A 22617-nucleotide genomic window follows, 5' to 3' on the forward strand; every position below is an offset into this window, starting at 1 on the left:
CAATTTTTTGAAAGTAAAAATCTAGCGGGCCCAGAGAACATAGAAAGCAAAAAAAAGTCAATAAAATTTATAATTGACATTTATAGTTCAATACTAGTTAATAGTTGATACCTATTACCAACGTTTTACAATAAGAATTGTGTCAATTTTATAAATATAATAAAATAAAACAGAAAAATCCTAACACTTATATTTTCATAAATTAATTTTAAATGTAGCACGGGCCAACGGGCGCAACGAGAAAGGGCGCAGGCGCACCCGGACCCGTTGGCTTAGGGGGCCCGAAATAAGCGTGGCGAACCGGCGAATTGTTTGAACCTTTTAAGCCATTTGAGGTAGCGAATAGTGATCGGTCAGTATTCAGTGATCACTGATCTCTGTTTGGTGTCGGACACCTGTAGGTGGCAGTTAAGGAATAAGTCTTTCAGCCCCCCCCCGTCATGAATGCTATGTGTTAATTTTTTAAAATATTTTGTGGCCTCCTTATTTGATTTGACAGTGACATATCATTAGTAATTATTTATTTGTTTGTATAAATTTTTTCATAATTATTATTTCAAATTTAAATAGTTGGGTATAGCTAGGTAGTAGGTAGCCATTGATGTTTCATTGCCTACAAGTATTTAAAAAAGATTAATTTTTAAAAATTATGAGTAGCACAGTTTAAACTTAAAAATTAAAAGTTGACTTAAGTATTTATTTTTTAGTTATTTTTTTATTACATTTAATTTCAGGTTTTTGGTAGAGGTAAAAATAGATATTGATTTAACTTTGTGGTTTTATAATTGTTCATATTTGTGTATACTCTCAAGTAGTCAAGTGTCACCTAACCAATACCATTGATTAAATCTGCATGGACAGCCCACAACTATACGTAGGTATATTTTGTCATTGCTAATAGTAAAATAATATAAAATGTTAAACAACCTAATCTCAGTTTTTAAAAAAAATCTTAATTTATTTTCAATCAGTACTAAGTGTCAGTACATCGAACCACCCTCAAAGTCGAATATCGAAGCATTTTTTCAACAAGGTACTTCTTATCGTGCATACTGTATACGCACACAAACGTTAGTAACGTTACATGTAAGTACACACATTCTAAAATAATAAAACTAATTTATCAGTTCCCTTTAAAATTTAAAAAGCCATGATATAATAAATATAATATAATATAATATTATTTTACCTACTTGTCCTACTTACTATAAATTATAACATTATGTTGAGATTATTTATATCTATATCAGAAATAGAATCTTTTAAATTGTTATTTTTATTTAAAAAAAATTGTTATTAATATTTTAGAACGCTAGGACTGATTAAAAATTAAATAGTAATTATAATTTAAATACCAAAATACTAAAATAGTTATGCAACTTTTGGTATTAGTTGGATATGAATTTAAAAGTGTCAAAAATCAAGACGTGAAATATACTTTGAATTATACAATGTAGGCCGATTAAATAGAAATTAATGTAACCTTGGTATATGTGTACACATGCACTTTGATAACCAATTCTAAGTAGGTACTCATCCAAAAACAATCACAATGATCACATGCATTTAAATGTATTGATCATTTTACAAACATTATAATGACATTTACAAAATTTAATATAATAATTACATGTATAAATTAATATTGTTATATGTAAATGATTAATAAATACAGATGTTTTTATATTATGTATTAGTGTTTATTGTAATACATAATTAGAGTAAAGTCCAAATTCACGAATTGAACAGTGAATAGAATTTTCAAATATTATTATCAATTCATAATTATACTGTCATAGTTTGAAATTAATTTGTAAACATCCATAAGTAATCTAAATAAGTTGACAACAAATTACATAACGACTAGAGTTTTCATTAACAGTCATAACAATATTATATTAATATATGTTGTACAGAATCTTGATAATGGATAAATAAATAAAACAACCTGTGAGAATCTCATTGAATATAACTTAAAACACTTTGTTGAGATTTACAGTATAAATATATAATAAATAAAATTGTTGTATGCATTAACTACAATTTCTATAAATGACACTACTGACGCGAGCTCCTTAACAATAGTTGAGAATCAAAAAACATCTATTTATTGTGTTATTTGAATAATTTATACAACTTAAATCGATTGACGCTACAAGTAAACGTCTGTAATACTTTTGTTTTTTATCTTCCTTTTGACAATAAAATCAAAACAATATAAGATCTAGGCAATTGGTGAGATAAGTAAAAAATAGGAAATTCAATTTGTTTTAATTTATAGGGAAACTCGTAGGATGGATAAATTTAATTTGTTGCATAAATTTGTCAATTGTTTCTCAATAATGGTTCAGATACCATTTTATCCCTGGTGGCAAGATACGATTCGCGTTCCTTGTCTGGATATTTTGTTGGTAAATTTGGACTGTTGATGTTTACTTTTGCTGGGTACCGAGTGCCTGCTATTTCTACTTCATATTCTCCAGACAATACATACTCATTTGTCAATGGTAGAGCATTACCATGGCTATCTAAGTTTTGAACAAATCCTAAACATACCTAAACAACAAATATTTTTGATTAGTTATTTCATATTAAATAAACAATATTATACTGTTTATGAAATTTACTTGTTTTTTAAATGTGAACCCATAACTGGTCGTCGTTGTGGCACCAACATATTTCTTGTCTCTAAATATTGGCTCACCACCCCAAGACCACATTTCAGTGTCTGGATCATGATCATTCAACAATAGTTGAACATATATTCGTTTTATACCCTCTTCTTGTTGACGCAACAGAGCATCTCTTCCAATGAAATCCATTCCTTTCTGGAAACGATAAAGACAAAGTTAAGAATATACATAAATAAAAAATAAGTTAATAATAATTATCATTAAAATTTTATCAGCCTCACATCAAACTTCACTCTCCAAGATCGTCCGCATTCTAATGGTGTGGTTGATGTATCCAAATCTTGGCCCCAAAACGCATAGAATTTTTCCACTCTCAATGCCTTCATTGCATAACAGCCAGCATGTTTCAAATTATACTTTTTCCCAGCTTGAATTAATGAATTGTAAACATGTAAAGCAAACTATAAAAACAATTTCTTCATAAATAATCTTTGTGAAATTCAAATATTGTCTTACTTATGAAATGTAAATATTTGTGTAATCTTATATTATAAAACATTAATATTAATATTAATATTATATAAAAAAAGTATAATTTAATAATATTATATTATACTCTACAGAAAACATTAAGAAAATAATATTTTTTAAGGCAGTGGTATTTAACAAGGGTCGTTTTAATAATTTTAATTCTACCCTTTTCTATTGTTTCTTCATTTTCTTTTAAGCCAATTCATTGATTGATAGAAAATGATAATTTGTTTATTAAATTTTTAAAATGGATTAAAATACTTTTTTAGTAACTTGAAAAGTTTTTATCATAAATTATCTGACAAAATATTTGAGCAAAACCTACTATAATTTACAACTTTACAATATTTACTGAATAAGTGTTAATCAGGTGCAGATTCAAAGGAGGTTACATGAGCTAAACTTACCTACTTAAAATATTTCAAAGATGTCTAATCTAAGAAAGACGTACAAATTGACATGTGCAACGAATAAGGCAGTAACTGCATCTTATTGTATAGAATGGGGTGGCAACCTACAGCAAGCACATTGATCAAATTTTAATGGCACGAGAAAAAATTGAAATTATTAAGATTTATGCTATTTATAATAACTGTTATAAGAAATTCAAAGAAACAAATTATATACATTTTAAAAACTATAAGTGCTATTTAATAAAATAGTAATACATAATAAATCTGTAACTTAATTTTTATCGTTAGAAAATATAATTTCCTTTGGGTACGTGATAAAATTTCTAAAACCTTGGTTGGGAAAATTTGGCACTTGATTCTAAAAAGGTTTGCCATCCCTGGTATAGAACATCTTTAGCTGATTTATACTACTGCCAGATTTGTTGGAAATCATTATTTACTATGTACAGATATTTAAAAATATGTACATATTAACTATAAATAAACAGTGCCGAATTTAAGGGTCTTGGGGCCTCAAAGCAGCTACTAAAAATAGAGCCTTTTAAGATTATATTAATAAAAATTGCTTTTCAAAATATATAAGATGCGGTTCCAATCACATTATCACTTTTTACATCTATAAGTCAATATAGTGTAACATAATATTAATGTCCAGGTTACTACCTATTTCATAATAATATTCTTATAAGCCTATTTTTATCTAAGCATTCAAAAAAAAAAAAAATAATAATATTCTATACACAAAATACTTTTCCATATTGATTCATTTTGTAGGACATTTTTTTTTTTGGTACTTGGCCAGAGGCCTGGACCCTGGAAAGGTAAGGGATTTACCTAGGTAGTTTGCCTAGGTGGAAGTTTGGCACTGTAAACAGTGTAAACTAAATGTTTGTTTATATATCTGTATAACTATGTTAATATGTTTTCATTATTCATTACTTGAGTTTAATATGCATAAATGTTGCATTTAATATTAAATTTTAAACTTAATACTTATGCTTTTATGTACTTAAAGTCTTAAAGTAAATTTTTTCATCTAGGAAGATACATATACAATACGTTATGCTAACATTGTACTAAACACAATATAAATGATACGTTTGAATAACTATAATAACATCTTACCTCATTTGGTATGTACAGAACATAGCCCAACTCTCCAGTGTGAGTGAGATTTAAAGCCCTAATGCCATTAGCTAGGCCAACATCTAGTTCTTTGTAAGTGAAAAATGGAAATGATTTAGGACTAAGATCGGTTTCAGTCATTTCAGACAATAGGTGTCGTGTAAAAGGTCCCATGAGACAAATGGCAGTGAACATGGAAGTGACATCTGTCAAGGATACAGAGTTATCACTTGGCAAATGGCGTTGGATCCAAATCTTGCAACGTGTCTGTTGGATCGTCGGGGCGATCATCATGTAACTAATACACCACAAAGTTACTATTGAAACAAATACAAACAAATCAAAATGTTAAAAGACTTACTGATTTTCCGACAGTCTAATGAGACTACAGTCATTTTCGTAACCGCCGCGAACATTTTGCATGCCTGTGTGAATAATACTGCCAACTGGTACGTCTACGTCATTCGAACAAAGGTATTGTAACAAGTCAACCACTTCACGGCCTTTTGACTAAAAATTTAATGTGATAATCAAGCTTTGTTTAAAAATAACGAAATAACCATGTTATATTATAAGCTATAAAGAAACCAAGTACTTTGTAATTTAAAAAAAATAAAAATAGTTTTAAATTATTAATTTTCCCGCTGAAATATTTAAATTTGAAATTAGACGTGTGATGCGACGAGGTTACGTACGTTACCATGGTTACATTATGATTATAACTCAATACCAAAGATACATGCTCAATACTATCTTGTTCTTTTGTAGTGATTCCGGATTCTATTAAAATTTTTCCTATCCTATTATCAGTGGGCTAAGCTGAATAAGTCGCAAAGGCAAGAAAAGCGGGCTTCTAAAGTATTAAGTAGTAAAATCCAACAATTCCAACACTTCGAAGTATATTAACTACTTCCAAACTTCAAAGAAATACAATTACAATAGGTTAAGTATATTAGATTTATTAGATTTTCAGCTAACCTAACTAACCGGCATGTCATCTGGACTTAAAACTGTCGACTTCGAGGTGTTTGGTCGAGTGCAGAAAGTTTTTTTTCGCAAATGCACCCAGGAACATGGTAAAAAATTGGGCTTACGAGGTTGGTGTCAAAACACCCCAGAAGGCACGGTGATTGGTACAATACAAGGACCGTCCGACAAAGTCGTCGAGATGACTGCGTGGTTGCGAGAAGTTGGAAGTCCGGCAAGCCGCATCGATAAGTTAGAATTGAAGAATGAAAACAGTATTAGTGATTATACGTACTCAGATTTTGATGTTATTAGAAAAAAATAATTTGATGTTCAGTCTTATTTATCAATTTTAAAACTTGACAATGTCATTGGATAAAAAAATAATATAATGATTGGATAATTGTTATACTCTATTGAGTTTTGTTTAGATTAAAAAACAATAACCTATTGACAAACACCACTTAGGCTAGGAAATTACTCTCATAGAATGTTTTTTAAAGTGTTAAAATCCTTAGCTACATTTATTATAGTTTGGCTACATTACTACTGCAACTATTATAACTAATTAAAACATTTTTTTTAGTAATAGATATGAAAAAAAACTATAAGTGCTCTAATCTTAATATATTAAAACAGCTATTATATAAATACTTAGGCCAAAAAGTATTACAAATTTATTACCTAAATTTAAAAATAAAAGAAATATTTTTGACTAAGTTCTTGTACCCATTATTTTAAATACAATTATCTGCAAGAAAAATAACTAGTCTCAATTAAAGAATGATATGAATCAAAGTAATTAAATACAACGTTTAAATTAATATATTTTTTAAATAATTCAACTTCCAATGCATGTATAAAAAAATATATGAACTAATATGTTTAGTAAAAATGGTTTTTTTTATAGTCTTATAAATAATTAAAAATGGTAAAATAAAAGATAAACTTCTTAAATTTAAAACTTATAAACATTTGAATGTTTTATTTATTTTTATGTAGGAACAATATCTAATAAATACACAAAATTTGAGAATTTATATTAAATTGGTTCTATTAATAGGTATTATAATATTTCTTAGTTAAAATTTATTTATTGGGATTAAGAAGGCATTCATTTCTCATCATGTAAGAAATTATCAGGAAATGTGAATGTAAATTATGTAAATATTTTAAAACACAATGATGTGTTAAAACATGTAAATTACTAACATAAGCAGGGTTTAAAAAGTAAGCTGTGTTTCATTTAATTTGTTACAATGAAATAATAATAAAAAATATAGGAAAAATTTGGTATGCCTAAAATTCTGAATTTCTTTTGTCAAATTTAAGCATGAGTTTTCAAAAACATAAATATATTTAATATTGTTTAATTAACCGTAGAAATAAAAATAAATATATTTACTCACTTGTATATCCAATTTGGTGAAAGAAGAATAATCTAAAAGACTAACATTTTCTCTACAAGCTTCGTATTCAGCTTCAACAATGTCAAACCAATCTGGTTTTCCAAATGTATTAGTTTTAGCCATAGTAAATTTTCTTGTATTGGTGTAACTATGTAAATGTTCTAAAAAAAAAAACTAAGTTGTAGAACATACAATAGAACAAATAATTATAAATACATTACACTTTACAAATCTAGATTTGACAAAATAATAGATAGATAATACTTTTATAATATTAAGATTCAAATTTTTTTTTGGTTTTTATATGCTTTAACAATATATCATCTAAGTATACTAGCATCTGATTGAAACAACAGACTATATTGTGATAAACTCTACTATATTGTATGTTCATACCTTTTGATAGTTCTGGTTCAAACCAACTGGGTCTTTCATATCCCATGACTTGTTCAAATACAGCACCAGCTTCTTTCAATTTTGGATATATTGGAGACATTCTTAAATTACGTCCAGTTTTAAACTCATTGTTTGGATACTGGATGCTATAATGTCTACCTAGAAATTACATTTTTTTTCTAAAATTAATTGTGTTTTTTTGATTTACAAGTAAGAGTTTGTATATTAAAATGTTTTAATATGTTTAGGAATGATTAAAATGTTTTCTTCTAAGAAAAAAAAACATACCAGGTACTTCTCTTACTCTGTCTCTAAGGAACCTTCTGTTATTGTGCAATCCTAAAAAACGACTCATTTCTAATTCATATAAATCATATTGTGAGTATCCATTAACAATAGTTTGAGCAACTCCTTGGCCAACGCCGCCTGCAGCTGATATACCAACAGTCTTCATACCAGCAGCAACATAATAGTTTGCAATCTATAATGTAAATTATATAAACATTATTTATACATTTAAAATATTGTTTTCATTTGTTTACACTATTGCATTATTTTGATAACTAACTTATTATGACAATGATATATTATTTTTAGATTTAAAGAGATATAGGAAAAATTCTATGTTTGAAAATATTAATCACTGATTCAGGATAATTACATTTTTAGAAGACTTGAAATAATATTTATTTATGCAATATTAAATATAGATATATCATAAATAACCTTATACTCATACTTAAGTTATAGTATATACATATATTTTTATTACAAAATATACAACTTGTGTCTTAAGACACAATAAGAATATACACTACAAGATAAACAACAGGAAAGGAGCCATCCAGTGATAGAACTACTTAAGTTATGGAATATCAATGTTAAATCCAATAAAATATTAGAAACTGCTATGGAAAATCTGTAGAAAAACTAAGTATATGACTCACAAAAATGTTTTTTATTGCCTTTTTTTAAATCAAAAATATATGTAGTATGTTTGTTTGAGATTTGTGAAGTCATGTGAAAATGTATCCAATGTCTATTAATCATTATTAGTTATTTAATTTCTTTTCAACTAATTCAACATGATATTAGAAGAATGTTTAAAACTATAAATATATACTTCTGGTGCTTGACCGACAATCCATTTACAATCTGGAGTAAATGTTTCAGCAATATTCACTAAGCTGTCAAGTGAAGCATTTGCTAATGATGGCACTCTATGCAATAATTGTTCGAGTAACACATGAAAGTGATCCCAGTCTGCGAGTAACTGTCTACCAACTGAAGTATCTGTAACCAGTATTAAGGACACAATGAATACACATTTTATACACACAAAAGTATATTTATAACTTAAACAGTCAATGAGTATCATAGATAATTCCATAAGTGTACCACTTGATATTATCTTTACAACAAAAGATTAACATGTCTGGGATAATTATTTACCCTATTCAGAAATGCTCATTACAAGGGTTTTACAATTTTAAAAATAAAAATTTATACCAGTACAATTTATATTATGGTTTACTTTAAGTTCTAGTTATTTTAGTAAACAAAACCATCAATTATAATGAATTTCTTTAAGTATTTCAAATTACCTGGACATCTTGCATTTTCAAATGCTGGTTTAGCTTCGAGTTCAAATCCACCAGCTAGAATACATCCATTTAATTCTCTAAAATATATAGAGCCATCTTGATCTCGAACAACTAGAAAAATGAATAAATAATTTAATTGTTATAAGGTCTGTTATTTTTATTTCATAAATTTAAAGTTATTTATGTATACCTGGCGTTTGAGAGTTAAGATTTGATATAGGATTAGTACGGAGATAATAATGTTCAACCGGATGAAGAGGTATTTTAACCGAAGGATTACTACGTTGTCCAATTTTACGTGCCCAAAAACCTCCACAGTTTACATAATAATCACAATCAACTGATCCCATCGATGTATCAATGGCAACAACTTTACCATTATCACAGACTACTTCCAATAATTTACAGTTTTCGAGTACTACAACACCTGTAATGATTAAACATTTTTATTTATTTTTGTATGCATGTTCAATAAAATGAATAATTTAAAAAATACAAAACGTGTTTTTATGGCACAATACTAAAATATAAATCATTATTTTAGTAAATTGATAGAACACTATTGATTCACTATTTATTTTAAAGATTTCATTAATTATGTTGCCAAAAACTAAATGTATTTTATTTCTGAGAATATTAACTAACATAACATAAACTTAAAGTAAAATAATTTTAAGCACCTTTTTGTTTTGCAGCTTCTAATAGAGAGAGACATATTTTGTAAGAATCTGCTACGCCGTCTTCAGGTATCCACAAAGCTCCTTTAATATCGTCGATTCTAATAAGCGGACAGAGTTCTTTTGCTTTTTGAGGATCGACTATTTCACATTTAATACCCCAAGAACTAACAGGTATAAAAACAGTATTATGATGAATTATCAAACAATAAAATTAATTGGAAATAAATATTGAACGTCTTACACAGATTGGGATTTCATTCTTTGAAAAACAATCATACGATCTCTCGTTCGGGCAACACAAAGGCTACCGCACTGCTTCCAGCCTGTTTGAAAACCTTGAGATTCTAATTCTTGGTAGAGTTTGACACTGGATTGACAGAGTCTGACTTGACTCAGTGTGGGTTTGAACACACCAACCAGGTCTGACGAAAAAGAATTCTCTCCACCTCCTAACCTGGGAATGAAACAAATATTAATGATATTATACGTTATATAAAACTATATACCTAAAAGTGCAGTCACAAGATTGTTTACTTGTCTTGTTCGATGACTATGGTCTGTGGACCCCATCCTAGTTGAGCTAAATGATAGGCGACAGAGGCTCCCATGACTCCACCTCCGCAGATTGCAACTTTGCAGTTCTTCGGCAAAATACCGGAGCTGGTTGAATACTTTTGGCATTTTTGATCCCTACGACTATCAAAATACCCTTTCAACAGAGAACAGCGTGTACTCGCCACGGAGAGAGCATTACAACTACGATTCGAATAGGCTCTAATGAAAACCATCATTAATCAAACTGAAAACGAAAATGCACACTGAATAACATTCGTTAACGTTTACACGCATAAAATAAAATAATAAATATTAATTAAAAATCAATCGAATGAAGACGATCAGTACCTGAAGAATTGTGTAGTTGTTGGGCACCATTGCAACAATATAACAGTGAACTATGAAGTAATAAGAAAACGATTGCGATAAAATACTCTTAAATAATAATATTGTTCTTTTTAAATTCTGTCGTCGTTATCAACCAAAACGTGATTGAATTATCAGTCGGATTGATAAAGATAAATTATCGTTTCCAAAACTAATATAAATGTTTGTAACTTTGTGACCATTGTTCGCCGACGTTTCAAAAAATTTAAAATTCTGAAAAATAACAATGTTTAAATTTAATGATTTCAATATAATTACTTTGACAGTTGATAAAATGAATCGACTGAATTAAATTATGGACAATAATATTATCGACTATGAACTGAATAATTACTTAATAATAATAATAATAATAATAATAATATTGATGGTCTCGCGAGTCACGGCGGTCGGCGATATGCCGTCATGACGACATGTCCATATATATATATTATACATTTATACAATATTTACTTATTAACTTATTATATAATTGTAAATATTTTTTAATAAAAAAAAAAAAAATTAATTAAAAAAATGTTACATTTTATAGTGTATATTTAAGTTGTAAATTTGTCTTTGATTAATGATTAAATAAAAACATGTACCTATTTTGCAAACTGTATACTTATTATAATGTTAAACAATTTCAAAATTTCAATATTATTGCTATACATACTTTCCTGATTAAAAACATATTAAGCATGTGTATGTTTAAGCATTAATTCTTAATTTTTCATGTGGCATTTTAATCATTTTATTAAATTATTATGAATGAATTACGGCATTATACATTTTTCTCAGTCATACCCAAATGCAATAGGTATATAGCTATTAGTTAGAACCTGAGACCGTATATTTTAGGTACTCACCGTTGACGTAATTTGGACTGTTTTCACGTGGGGGCAAAAATTATTTTTGGGAATCTACACATTTTCATAATCTTGTTTGAATTTAATTTTTATAATAAAACTGTTTTATCATTTTTACAACCACTTTTCATTTAACTAATTTCAAGCAAACATTTTTTTTATGCACACTATAATTTTTTTACCAACAATAATAAAATTGTTACTTTTTTTTAAACCATAATTAATATTTATAATTATATGAAAATTACAAAGAAACTTTATAAACTTTATATAAAACTTATTATAAAACTTTTTTAAACATAAGAATATTGTATGTTGATAAAATAATAATTAATAATAATAATAGTACCATGGGCGCCGCGAGGGGGGTGCAAAGGGGGTGCAAAGGGGGTGCATTTGCACCCCCCTGGCTTTATAAAAAATTAAATTAAATTAAAAAAATTGAATGGTATTGAAACTATTTTATTTTGCATAATTATCTACATTATATTATATTACGTATTTAACTATTATTATTATTACGTATATAAGCATTATTTAAAAATTAGCGTATACCTACTTGCACGACGCACCCTCTGATAAAATTCCTGGCGGCGCCTATGAATAGTACCAACAAACATAAATTTGAAGCCAAAATTATTTTAGTTGCAATCGTCTTCTTCGAATTGTTGATTGTGCATCGAATGGATCAATGATTATATCAAAATCCAGCAAAATTCTTTAGTCTTTCTTATGGCCAATACTATTTTAAATGAACGGTTTGATGAAGCCAAACTCGTAGGAATTGATAAAAAAATTTCGAATAGTTTATATATAATAGACGTGTTCTAGAGATTTTAAATGTTTATGTCATATTACCACGGACATACAATTTATGCCACAAAAGAAATATTAATATAGGTACTATTATATTTAGCTGTATGCGTATGTGTAGCAAATGAACATAATATTAGATACGACTATACGAGTGTACTATATGTGCCTCAAAACAGTCTGTAATTAATTAATGGTATAGTTCAGTTGTGGGGGTAGTTGCCCCCCTATTTGCCCCCGCCAAGTTATGTCTACGGTACTCACTGTTGTAATAACGTAAAAAATCGATATACAGTAAAAATATAAGATTTATTTTTTACTTTAAATATATGTTATGTGTATGTGATTTAATTATGTATTAATATCAATTTTTACGTAATTACCTTCCTTCTGATCGTCGGAGGACTTTCGGTATTGTACACCGTATACAACCTATACGTATAATTTATAATATTACTAATATTCAAAATATAAAAAATAAATCTTATAACATCTTCTCATATTTTTTTTTTTATAATTTTAATAATGATAACTTAATTCAAATAACGAAAGTACACATTGAAATACGATTAGAGGATTTCACTATATTATTATTCTAAATATATGTGTCACGTGTGCGTAGAGAGAGAGAGAAAAAATATTTACTATTACTCCTTCTACAATTATTTTTATAATTTGTATTAGATATACCTTAACATGAAAAACTCTCACTCTCTTGTCACAGGACACGTCCCTACCTATTAAGATAGAACTAATCAAATTTTTGCAGGTTAGTCGTAAATGAACTTTGATTTTCACGAGAGATGCCAATTGGTATTTTCTATGATTTTGACTAGGTCTCGACAATTTTCCTATCCTCGGTCGATCTTCCAATTTACCTACACCTATTTAACTATCGGTTTCCTTGTGCATCGAGTGTATTTTTATGAAGACAATTTATTTTCATCTTGATGAGTGATCTTTTTTGAGATTGACTAAATATATTTTTTTGTGTTTTATTCATCTGATAACTCGCTCTAACTAGTAACTATCCTAATCCAGTAAAATTATATATAGACTTGTTCAAAAATTAATGAATCTTATGTAGTTTTCGCCAAGTTGTTTAAATGTTGATATAAATAATAAATTACATAATTTCACATAACCAAATAATTAAAAGGCGAACCCGTAAAAATATAATCCAAATTTACAAAAAAAAGGCAGTTAATTTCGTAAATCATTTATAAATTGTTAAGTTATTAGTTATTAGTTAACAATCTATCGATTTTGAACTTCCTCGGATTGAAAATGAAACTTTCGTTCATAGCTCACTGCAAGGCGACGAGTATGGAGAATATTTTCTCCCAATTTGATAAATATAGCTTATTATATAATTGTATTTGCACCTCGGATCGTAAGAACTATAATGGTAGTATAAGGTAGTATACCTATAAGTATATTATTGTTATAATAGTTTATTGTATGAGCTTCCCATCTGATATGCGCGACGAAATGTGTTTTGATCTGTTCTATATGCAATTTTGTACAACTTTCAAGAATGTTTATTGAGCGTTCAATTGATTCAAATAATTGTCGAACGTTACCATTTCTGCAGATTTATAAAATGTGAAATATGTTCAACAAATAGTTTTGAAACGGTTCAAATTATGTAAACAAAATAATATTTACAATACTTTTGAAGATGAACTGTGTATATTGTGCATATAGCTATTAATATGCAATAATGATTTGTTGTTGAAGCATTATGTATTATTAATAATTCATATACAGTTAATATGTCTACTTGCGATAATCTTTAGTGATTCTCTTAGCACCCTTATGAGTATCTAAAACTCTTTTAGACCAAATGAGACTGCCAGAACAATACAGAAACGAATATATAAATTACAAAAAGAAAACACTATCACAAAAATAATCTGGATACCAAGTCACACTAATATCACCGGAAATGAAAGAGCTGATAAACTTGGTAAATAGGCCATTGTGTCACCAAATGCAATCCCTTGTCAAGTTTATTCAATAACCGACATCAAACAAATAATTAAAAAAACAATTCTTAATATATGCAATAAGAATGGAAAATATCTAACATCAAATTAAATGAAATCAAAAATCATATTCTTCTTTGGCTGAACAACATACTTACTAGGAAAGAAGAAGTAGTCATCAATAGGCTTAGAATTGGCCATACCAGATTAACCCAAGCCTTCCTAATGAAGAAAGAAGACCCACCCATGTGCGATGTGCCCGACCTGTAACGTTCCCATGAGGCCATGACAGTTAAACACATCCTCACCGACTGCAGAAAGTACGAATTACGACGTCAACAATTCAATCTAACCCATCATCTTGCGGAAAACCTCAACATAGATACAACTAAGGTTCTAAAATTCCTCAAGGATACAGAACTTCATAAAAAAAATTAATAAAAATACATCTAAATAATATATATTATATAAGTATAATATACCCACCTATAATGTATTACAATCAATTTTATATACAGCCCCTATTTATTTATTGTATTATTTGTATTACTTTAGTTATCACTTATAAGTTTATATTTAATGTAACAACCCTCAGTTAATGAAAAAAATTAAGTAATTTATTGTAGCCAATGGCCCGAGTAGTCGCCGAGTCATTTGTTTTCAAATGAAAAAAAAAATATACCTACTTGTTTATCAATATTATAAGATTACATTGATACATTATATACATTTATATCTATGTATATTGTATACAATATATTATAATATATTATTATACTACACACACACACACACACACACACATATATATATTTATATATAGCTGCTCATACAAAAAAAAAAAAAATTATAAATTTACGACGGCGCTGTGAGTATGCAATTTAAGGTCATTTTGTTATATTTTTCTATTGTTTACAGTAATAGTGTAATAAACTAAATTGTATAAAATATAAAATATTAATAGATATTTAATATTAAATACTACAATAATAATTTCAATCTATTTGTGGTTATTTTCTATAGAAGTTTATTAGTACAATATATATTGTTACTTGTTAGACCGACATAGACTCAGACTCATATGTGCACGACATAATATTATAATATATTATGTGCTTTGGTTAAATAATTAAAGAGTAAAATATACATATTATATAATATGTATAAACTTTTTAGTTAAGATAAAAAAAAATATTAAATATGCAAATGCATCAATCGTAAAATTAATTTTTTTTAAATGTATAAATCTCCGGCCGATATAGGCATCTATATATAGATATAATCACTATAATTAGTTGTAGATATATTGACATAGTGGCCATAGTGTAAACGCGGAACAGATATAAACCGGAGGACATACATACGTATAGTTATGTCCAATTTAACAAGTGCTAACGGATACACGCAGTGATGACTTCCATCAGTCATAATGACCATTCTCACAAGATTTATAATAATCTCGTCTGCTAAAATGTTTATTAAATATTATAAATAAATGATTCTGAATGAGGGAGGAGAGGAAATAATACTTATTTAGGTCCCCTTTACGTCGGTTTAAAATCGGTGAAAAAAGATATTATTATTTATTATAAATAAACTTTGAATTATTAAGTTATAAACGTTTTAATAACAATAATAGTTATTCTTATTAAAAAAATATAGATTTTAAACAATTATTAGATTGTTTGTCTTTATAAATGTATATGTTGATTTCTGTTCTGCAAGGAGGTATAAATAATATTCACGCATCTGTCAAAAATATTGACGAATGTAAGTGCACCCTTTTTGTACCCTCGAGATTACATCTATCGACGAATAATGACTAAACTATAATGAAAATGAAAATTGTATATTTTTATAAAATTACTTTGAAAAAAATTCAATTTTGATTCACCCCACCGAGTATATTTTATCTTAATTGTGAATTGATGAGGTGGGTTGCTATGGAGACGCTCTGTGGCCTATATACCTACATATTATTATGTTATCAGAATAACGTTTTACCTACTTTGTACCGTAACGATTTATAGTATGACAAATAATAAATAAAGGTGATTTGTTATTAATTTATATACAATAAGTTAAGTAGGTACGTAAAGACTAACTTTGCGCGTAACCGATGCGATAAATTAATTTGTTTATAATTATTTATTATTCATATTAGGTTTTGTATATACGTTGATAGCTTTTACGTCTATACAAATTGGAGTGATGGTTACTTATGGTGCGTAACGGGAGAAAATAAAAGCGAATATCGAAAAGAGTCCGGATAACGGAAAGGTCGGAATTATGTTACCTAACCGAGTTTGACGTGTAGTTTTGGGTTTGAAATTCCCCATCGCGTGTATTTTTATATTCTATTTATGTTTTATACTTTTGACATGTTATTAATTTAAAATTTAAAGGAAAAACAATTTTTAACAAATTGTTAATAACATATAGGTATTAATCCACAACAATTTTCTTGATAAAACTTTTATTGAGTTACTGTAAAATATAGTGTACATAGGCACAAATAACTCAATTACTTTAGAGAGACTGAAGTTCCCCTTAACACCCATCCAAATATTTTTGCAAAAATCTTTGCGACACCTTTAATGATATAATTTATTTATAGTTTATATTAAATGCAGTCTACTATAAAATAATACATACACATTAGTTTATAAACATTATCAATGGACTATGGAGTTATGAATACCTTTAAGTATGTAAAATATTACGTGTTGCAGTATTTTGAATTAAGAATTATTGAAAATTAATGATAAGCCGCTGCAGCATACCAATATACATGTATGTGTACTATATAACATTAAATATTTATTAAAATGGGAAACGCGAATAGCAGCTATTAATCTCACGGGTTTGCGCAGCACATACACACACACACACACACACACACACACACGTATTAATATATATATATATATCGTTTATTATAATATGCGGTGTTTACCTATACTAATTGGAAGTTTTCCTCCTCGCTATACCCTGTACCGGATTCGATCTTATCCGCAATACATTGTAAGTCTGCAGTGCACCATATTATATTATAATATACTAGTATTTAATATATATATATATATATATACACACACACACGATAAGAAGGTATGAAGGTATGTATATAATGGTAATTATATATTACACTCGCAAGTCTTATCCTCTTACACTGCACTTAATAATCAAATAATAATGTTATAATGCGTATCCGAAAGCAACAGGCATTATATTCAACACACTCATATAATAACATATCGCCAATATAATAACGTGAAACAGACGCATTATAATAATAATAGTAATAATATACGTCCCACGCCGCGCATAACACAACTGCAACAGCAACAGCAACAGCAGCAGCAGCAGCAGCAGACGGAGTGCATCAAGTGCAAGTGCGTTTATCGACCGGTGCAGGTGCAGGCTGTCACAGATGTGTAATACCTACGTGTATTATACGTGTACACATGCATATGTGTATAATAGACGTGAGTCCCCCAAGGGCGCTACTGTATGGAAATCGACGGCTCGCGGGCAACAAATTACGTTTCGATCCGCGACTTGTCGTTGTAGGTATATTATATGCGCCCGTTTTCTTACATTACACACACCGTACACAGTGTACCCGCAGTACGTACACGGTAATATATAATATTGTATAAACGTAATATATCATGCATGACGCGCGTATATATGCAGTGTAATGTATGCGTAGGTGATCGGTGGTGGGTCGGGGACGAGTGTGTTTGATACTTACGCGCGGGTAAATGGGTATAAACGTACATAAAACATAGATAGCTGGACTTGTACCGGGCACTGAGTAAATTATTGTTTTTGACAATATTTTTTTTTTGACATAATTTAGTCATTTCGAAAATATGTACACATTAAGATTCTAAGCGGAACAGATGAATGTATTGGCATTGTGTATACCTATAGCGGCTATATCAATATGTCTATGTTTTATCGAACGTATTATCTAACTTGTTTCGTAAATAAAAACAATGTACGGATGGTTAACGCTCGGGCCGTAGACACGGACTATTATCATTTATATTTAAAATGTAATAAATCGAAAACCTCTCATTAGAATTTTGATTTAGATAATATGTACAAACATAAAAATAAACAAAAATATTTAAAAACAAATGTTTATCTAACAAGTTACAGAAAACAAGGAGGGTTTCCATTTGAATGATATGATTTTGATCGCAAAGCCAACGGGACCACCCTTAAGCGGTATAAAAAAATGCATGTATTCGACAATATGATCTTCATGTGTACTAAAATTTCAAAATTCAGGTTTTGAATAATTCCATTATTAAAGAATAAGCGGGATGGGCGTCCATGGTGAATCATCATGTACAGTACATAGTATATAATGTAGTATATAAATTAATTACACATAAATATTTTCAAAAGCTGTAATATAGATTTCAAATATTAAAAAATTCCACTTTTAAGCTTTTATACTATTTCTGTGTACAGGTGGGGTAAAAGTGCGGAAGAATCGAGAGTATGACGTATTTATATATTATTTGGTAGGCATGTCGTAAACGTATACAGAGTGTCCCGCGAGGATTTACCCATTGCGATATCTCCTGAAATAATGGAGATATCATAATTCTGGTTTTTTAATAAGATTCACAGGAACAAGAACTACAAATATTTAATGTTGTAATTTATTTTTATGTTTTGGTAAAAAAGTTAAAAAATGTATTTTTTATTCAATTATTTAAAAAAAAATTTGAAGATAGCAATTTTGTAGAGTTTTTTTTTCTGAAAATATTCACGTTTTAACATTTTAATTTCATCAATTTCCTGATTTTTAATATTTTTTCTAGTTTCGAAAAAACTGCGAAATTATTATTATGTTTATGTCTTGCCAAAAAATGGGACAAGATAATAATATCAAAACATTAAATTAGGTATTTAAATTGTGGACTATGCCATACTCAAATTACCAACAAACCATAAAATATTAACTATTACGTATTTATACGTAAAACACCTTATTTTTTTTACTAAATTCATAGTAAACAAAATACATTTGTTTTATCTATTTATTATAATTATTATAATATAACCGTATTTAATACTAGGTATAACAAAAATGTACATATTGATATTTTGTAAATTAGTTATTAACTTGATTTAAAAATTTAACAATGTTGAAGAAATAAAATATGACGTTTATTGCGAGCCACACTGAAACCCGTTCGCCAGCCGTACGAGCACGCGGGCCACATGTTTGATACAATGATACCACTATCGTATTAAATAATTCGCAGTATTTTCGAAACTAGAAAAAATATTAAAAATCAGAAAATTGATGAAATTAAAATGTTAAAACGTCAATATTTCTAGAAAAAAAAACTCTACAAAATGGCCGTCTTCAATTTTATTTTAAATAATTAAATAAAAAAATAAATTTTTTTAACTTTTTTACCAAAAAATAAAAATAAATTAAAACATGAACAATGTGTAGTTCTTGTTCCTGTGAATCTTATTAAAAAACCACAATTATGATACCTCTATTATTTCAGGAGATATTGCAATGGGTAAATCCTCGCGGGACACCCTGTATATATATATTTATACACCACGTATTGTAGACGTGGGGAGGACTTCTCGGCTAGAGATATATAGAGTTGACGTGTGTTTGAAAGAGAGAGAAAGGTAGAGAAAGAGAGAGAGAGGAATATATTTATTATTATTATTATTAGGCGTATTACACGCGTACATGTTATGTTATGTAGGTGTACCGCGCAGATTTATATCGCGCGAGCTCACACATTTGTCGTTATATATTATATTGTCAATGTGTATATGTAATAATATATTACAGTTTGCATGGAGGTGGGCGATTGTCGATTGTCAACTCAAATCCGATTATGGGGTACAACAACTATTATATATAATTTAATCGATTAATCTATGTATCGTAAGTAATTATCTATAATATCAATCTAGTCGAATTGTAATAAAATATTTTATGTGAAAAAAAACGAAAGTTTGGAACACCAGACTGAAATTCGAGTCTTTAGTTTTTTCGCTGGCGATTATACCTATAAATCCATTACCCGGATAATTGTACTATATGAATAATTACGCATAATTTTAATTAAATGTTTTCAACGGTATGAACACTATACTTTCGAATACGCAGATATTATTTCACTCAAGAGTTAAAATAACCTTTTGCCTATCGAAATATATGTATAGGTAGTATGTTCTACATTTGTAAATTTCCTGGAAGAAATAACGCTCTCAATTATGTAAAATTAAAAAAAATCCTATACGGTAAAAAGGAATTAAAAAAATCATTTCAAATGGTATTATATGAAGTGCGTGCAGCAATTAATCACAATGACAACCAACCTAACCACACGGTTAAAACAAATCAGACCGTGTATAGGTATCGTAAGTATAAAATAAACAATAATCATGTACTCATGCCGTATTGATGAATGATGATACCGCGTTGTTTACCGGTCGAGTACAGTTATTAATATTATTATTGTATAAACTTTGGGTCCCAGATGACGCATGTATAAAAGTGCATGAAATATGAACATTCGTTACAGATACACTACACATAATATGCAAATAAAATTAATATTCACACTATAATTTATAGATAATTAACTAATAAACCTAAACATAATATTATTATTTGTTGAATTGTTTGAATGCAAATCATATTATCAAACTGATGTGAGAAATGTTCAGATGTTTAATAGAATTTAATTTTAATTGTGGACATTTTAAAATTAGTAAGTATACTTTTATTATACCTATGATAAACCATATGAATTATTTTAACAAATTCTTAACTGTTTTATTAAATATTTACAAAATATGCGGCTTGTATATGTTATCATCCAGAAACGGGGAATTGATAATATGCATTATTTTCTCCGGAGTATGCAAAAAATTCGACATTTACAACCGTCAACAAGTACTGAATTGTTGAGATTGTTAATCAAAATGATTCTATAATATCATACATCAGATAATATATTAAATAACAGGAATTTGCATCTAAATCCGGCACATCTACAATAATAATGCACTATCCGTATCGTCGGCGATAGAAAACACGTTTATAGAAAATAATATATATATGTTATTATTATTTTACTATATCATATTATAATTACATATTTATATATGTATTGTGTTACACGCATCACAAAATGCGTCAAACGACGATTTTTAGACTTAAAGATTGAAATCGAAAATAACAGAAACACGTAGTAATAATGTTTTGGTCATGCGTACGGGATAATACACTATCGTATTATTTGATACTGTAATACATATATTATAATAATAATCGCCGTTTCTTCCGACGCACGTTGTTATTAAAGACCGCGGCAATGTATAATATTATAATCTGTACATATAACTGCACCTGGGCCACGCGGTCCATATACCCGGTAGTTCCAAAACTTCCACTCACAGTTTATACGCCGTGTATAATTTTTTTTTCATCTTCAAACTATTATGATATATACTTAAGCTGCTGCTACTCCGAACGAGACTGAAAACGTATAATTTCCAGCGACGGTCTAATTACTCCCACGTCTACATTCAACCTATTATACAACCGAAGAACTACCGGACTGTGTGTTTTTTTTTCGGTCGAATCGTGCACGATCATTGCACACGCCCGCGGATAACTGCTGCACATACAGGGCGATCCATCAGATATGCTCACTCCAGTTTATTTTACAATCGCTCGTATATTTAAACTCTAATCATTGTTTTGGAATTTCTAATCATGCTTTAAAAATCTAAATTTTAGAAAATTTCCCACGACGATACAAACTCTATTGCAATATGATCTTTGATAATTGTAAATGTAACCAACTTTCATATTATAAAAACACGTTTAAAATTTCAATAAGTTGAGTATTTAAATAATAATATATACACGTGCATACCTTTAACCTTTACAAATACAAGTTCATGGATCCCAATTTGAGAATTGCCGTTTTAAACCTAAATTATTATTATCATGGACTATGATCCTCGGTATAGATTGATTAAGTTCAATACAATTCATTCGAATTTTAATTTAAAAATGGATTTACATTTTCAAATCATGTTTAACAATTTACAGTAGAAAAATAGTTTTTGTTTGAAAAAAAATTCGTATCACCATACAAGCGAGTACTTACAACCTTGTTTGGTACTTATATTTTTGTATTAAAAAATCCGAGTAATTAAAAATATCTGGACTTTAAATACCTACAGTTTT

General features: G+C 28.5%; 2 protein-coding genes across 2 annotated transcripts; one reads left to right on the top strand and one right to left on the bottom strand.

The window, feature by feature from the left end:
- Window positions 1-1831: 1831 nt before the first annotated feature.
- Window positions 1832-10786, bottom strand: LOC113557136 (pyruvate dehydrogenase phosphatase regulatory subunit, mitochondrial). Its single transcript, XM_026962463.1, has 15 exons — window positions 10661-10786; window positions 10292-10556; window positions 9999-10211; window positions 9758-9921; window positions 9268-9504; window positions 9078-9188; window positions 8597-8766; window positions 7762-7954; window positions 7474-7632; window positions 7078-7238; window positions 5064-5212; window positions 4703-5000; window positions 2915-3094; window positions 2628-2828; window positions 1832-2556 (listed from the first exon to the last, which is right to left on the bottom strand). Exons 2-15 carry the CDS (start codon window positions 10546-10548, stop codon window positions 2326-2328), a joined length of 2724 nt encoding a protein of 907 aa, XP_026818264.1. The 5' UTR covers window positions 10549-10556; window positions 10661-10786; the 3' UTR covers window positions 1832-2325.
- LOC113557137 (acylphosphatase-2-like) lies at window positions 5357-6071 on the top strand. The gene has a single exon (XM_026962464.2). It carries the CDS (start codon window positions 5694-5696, stop codon window positions 5991-5993), a length of 300 nt encoding a protein of 99 aa, XP_026818265.1. The 5' UTR covers window positions 5357-5693; the 3' UTR covers window positions 5994-6071.
- Window positions 10787-22617: the final 11831 nt, after the last annotated feature.

Source organism: Rhopalosiphum maidis, chromosome 1, assembly GCF_003676215.2.
Source record: "Rhopalosiphum maidis isolate BTI-1 chromosome 1, ASM367621v3, whole genome shotgun sequence".
Lineage (NCBI taxonomy): Eukaryota > Metazoa > Arthropoda > Insecta > Hemiptera > Aphididae > Rhopalosiphum > Rhopalosiphum maidis.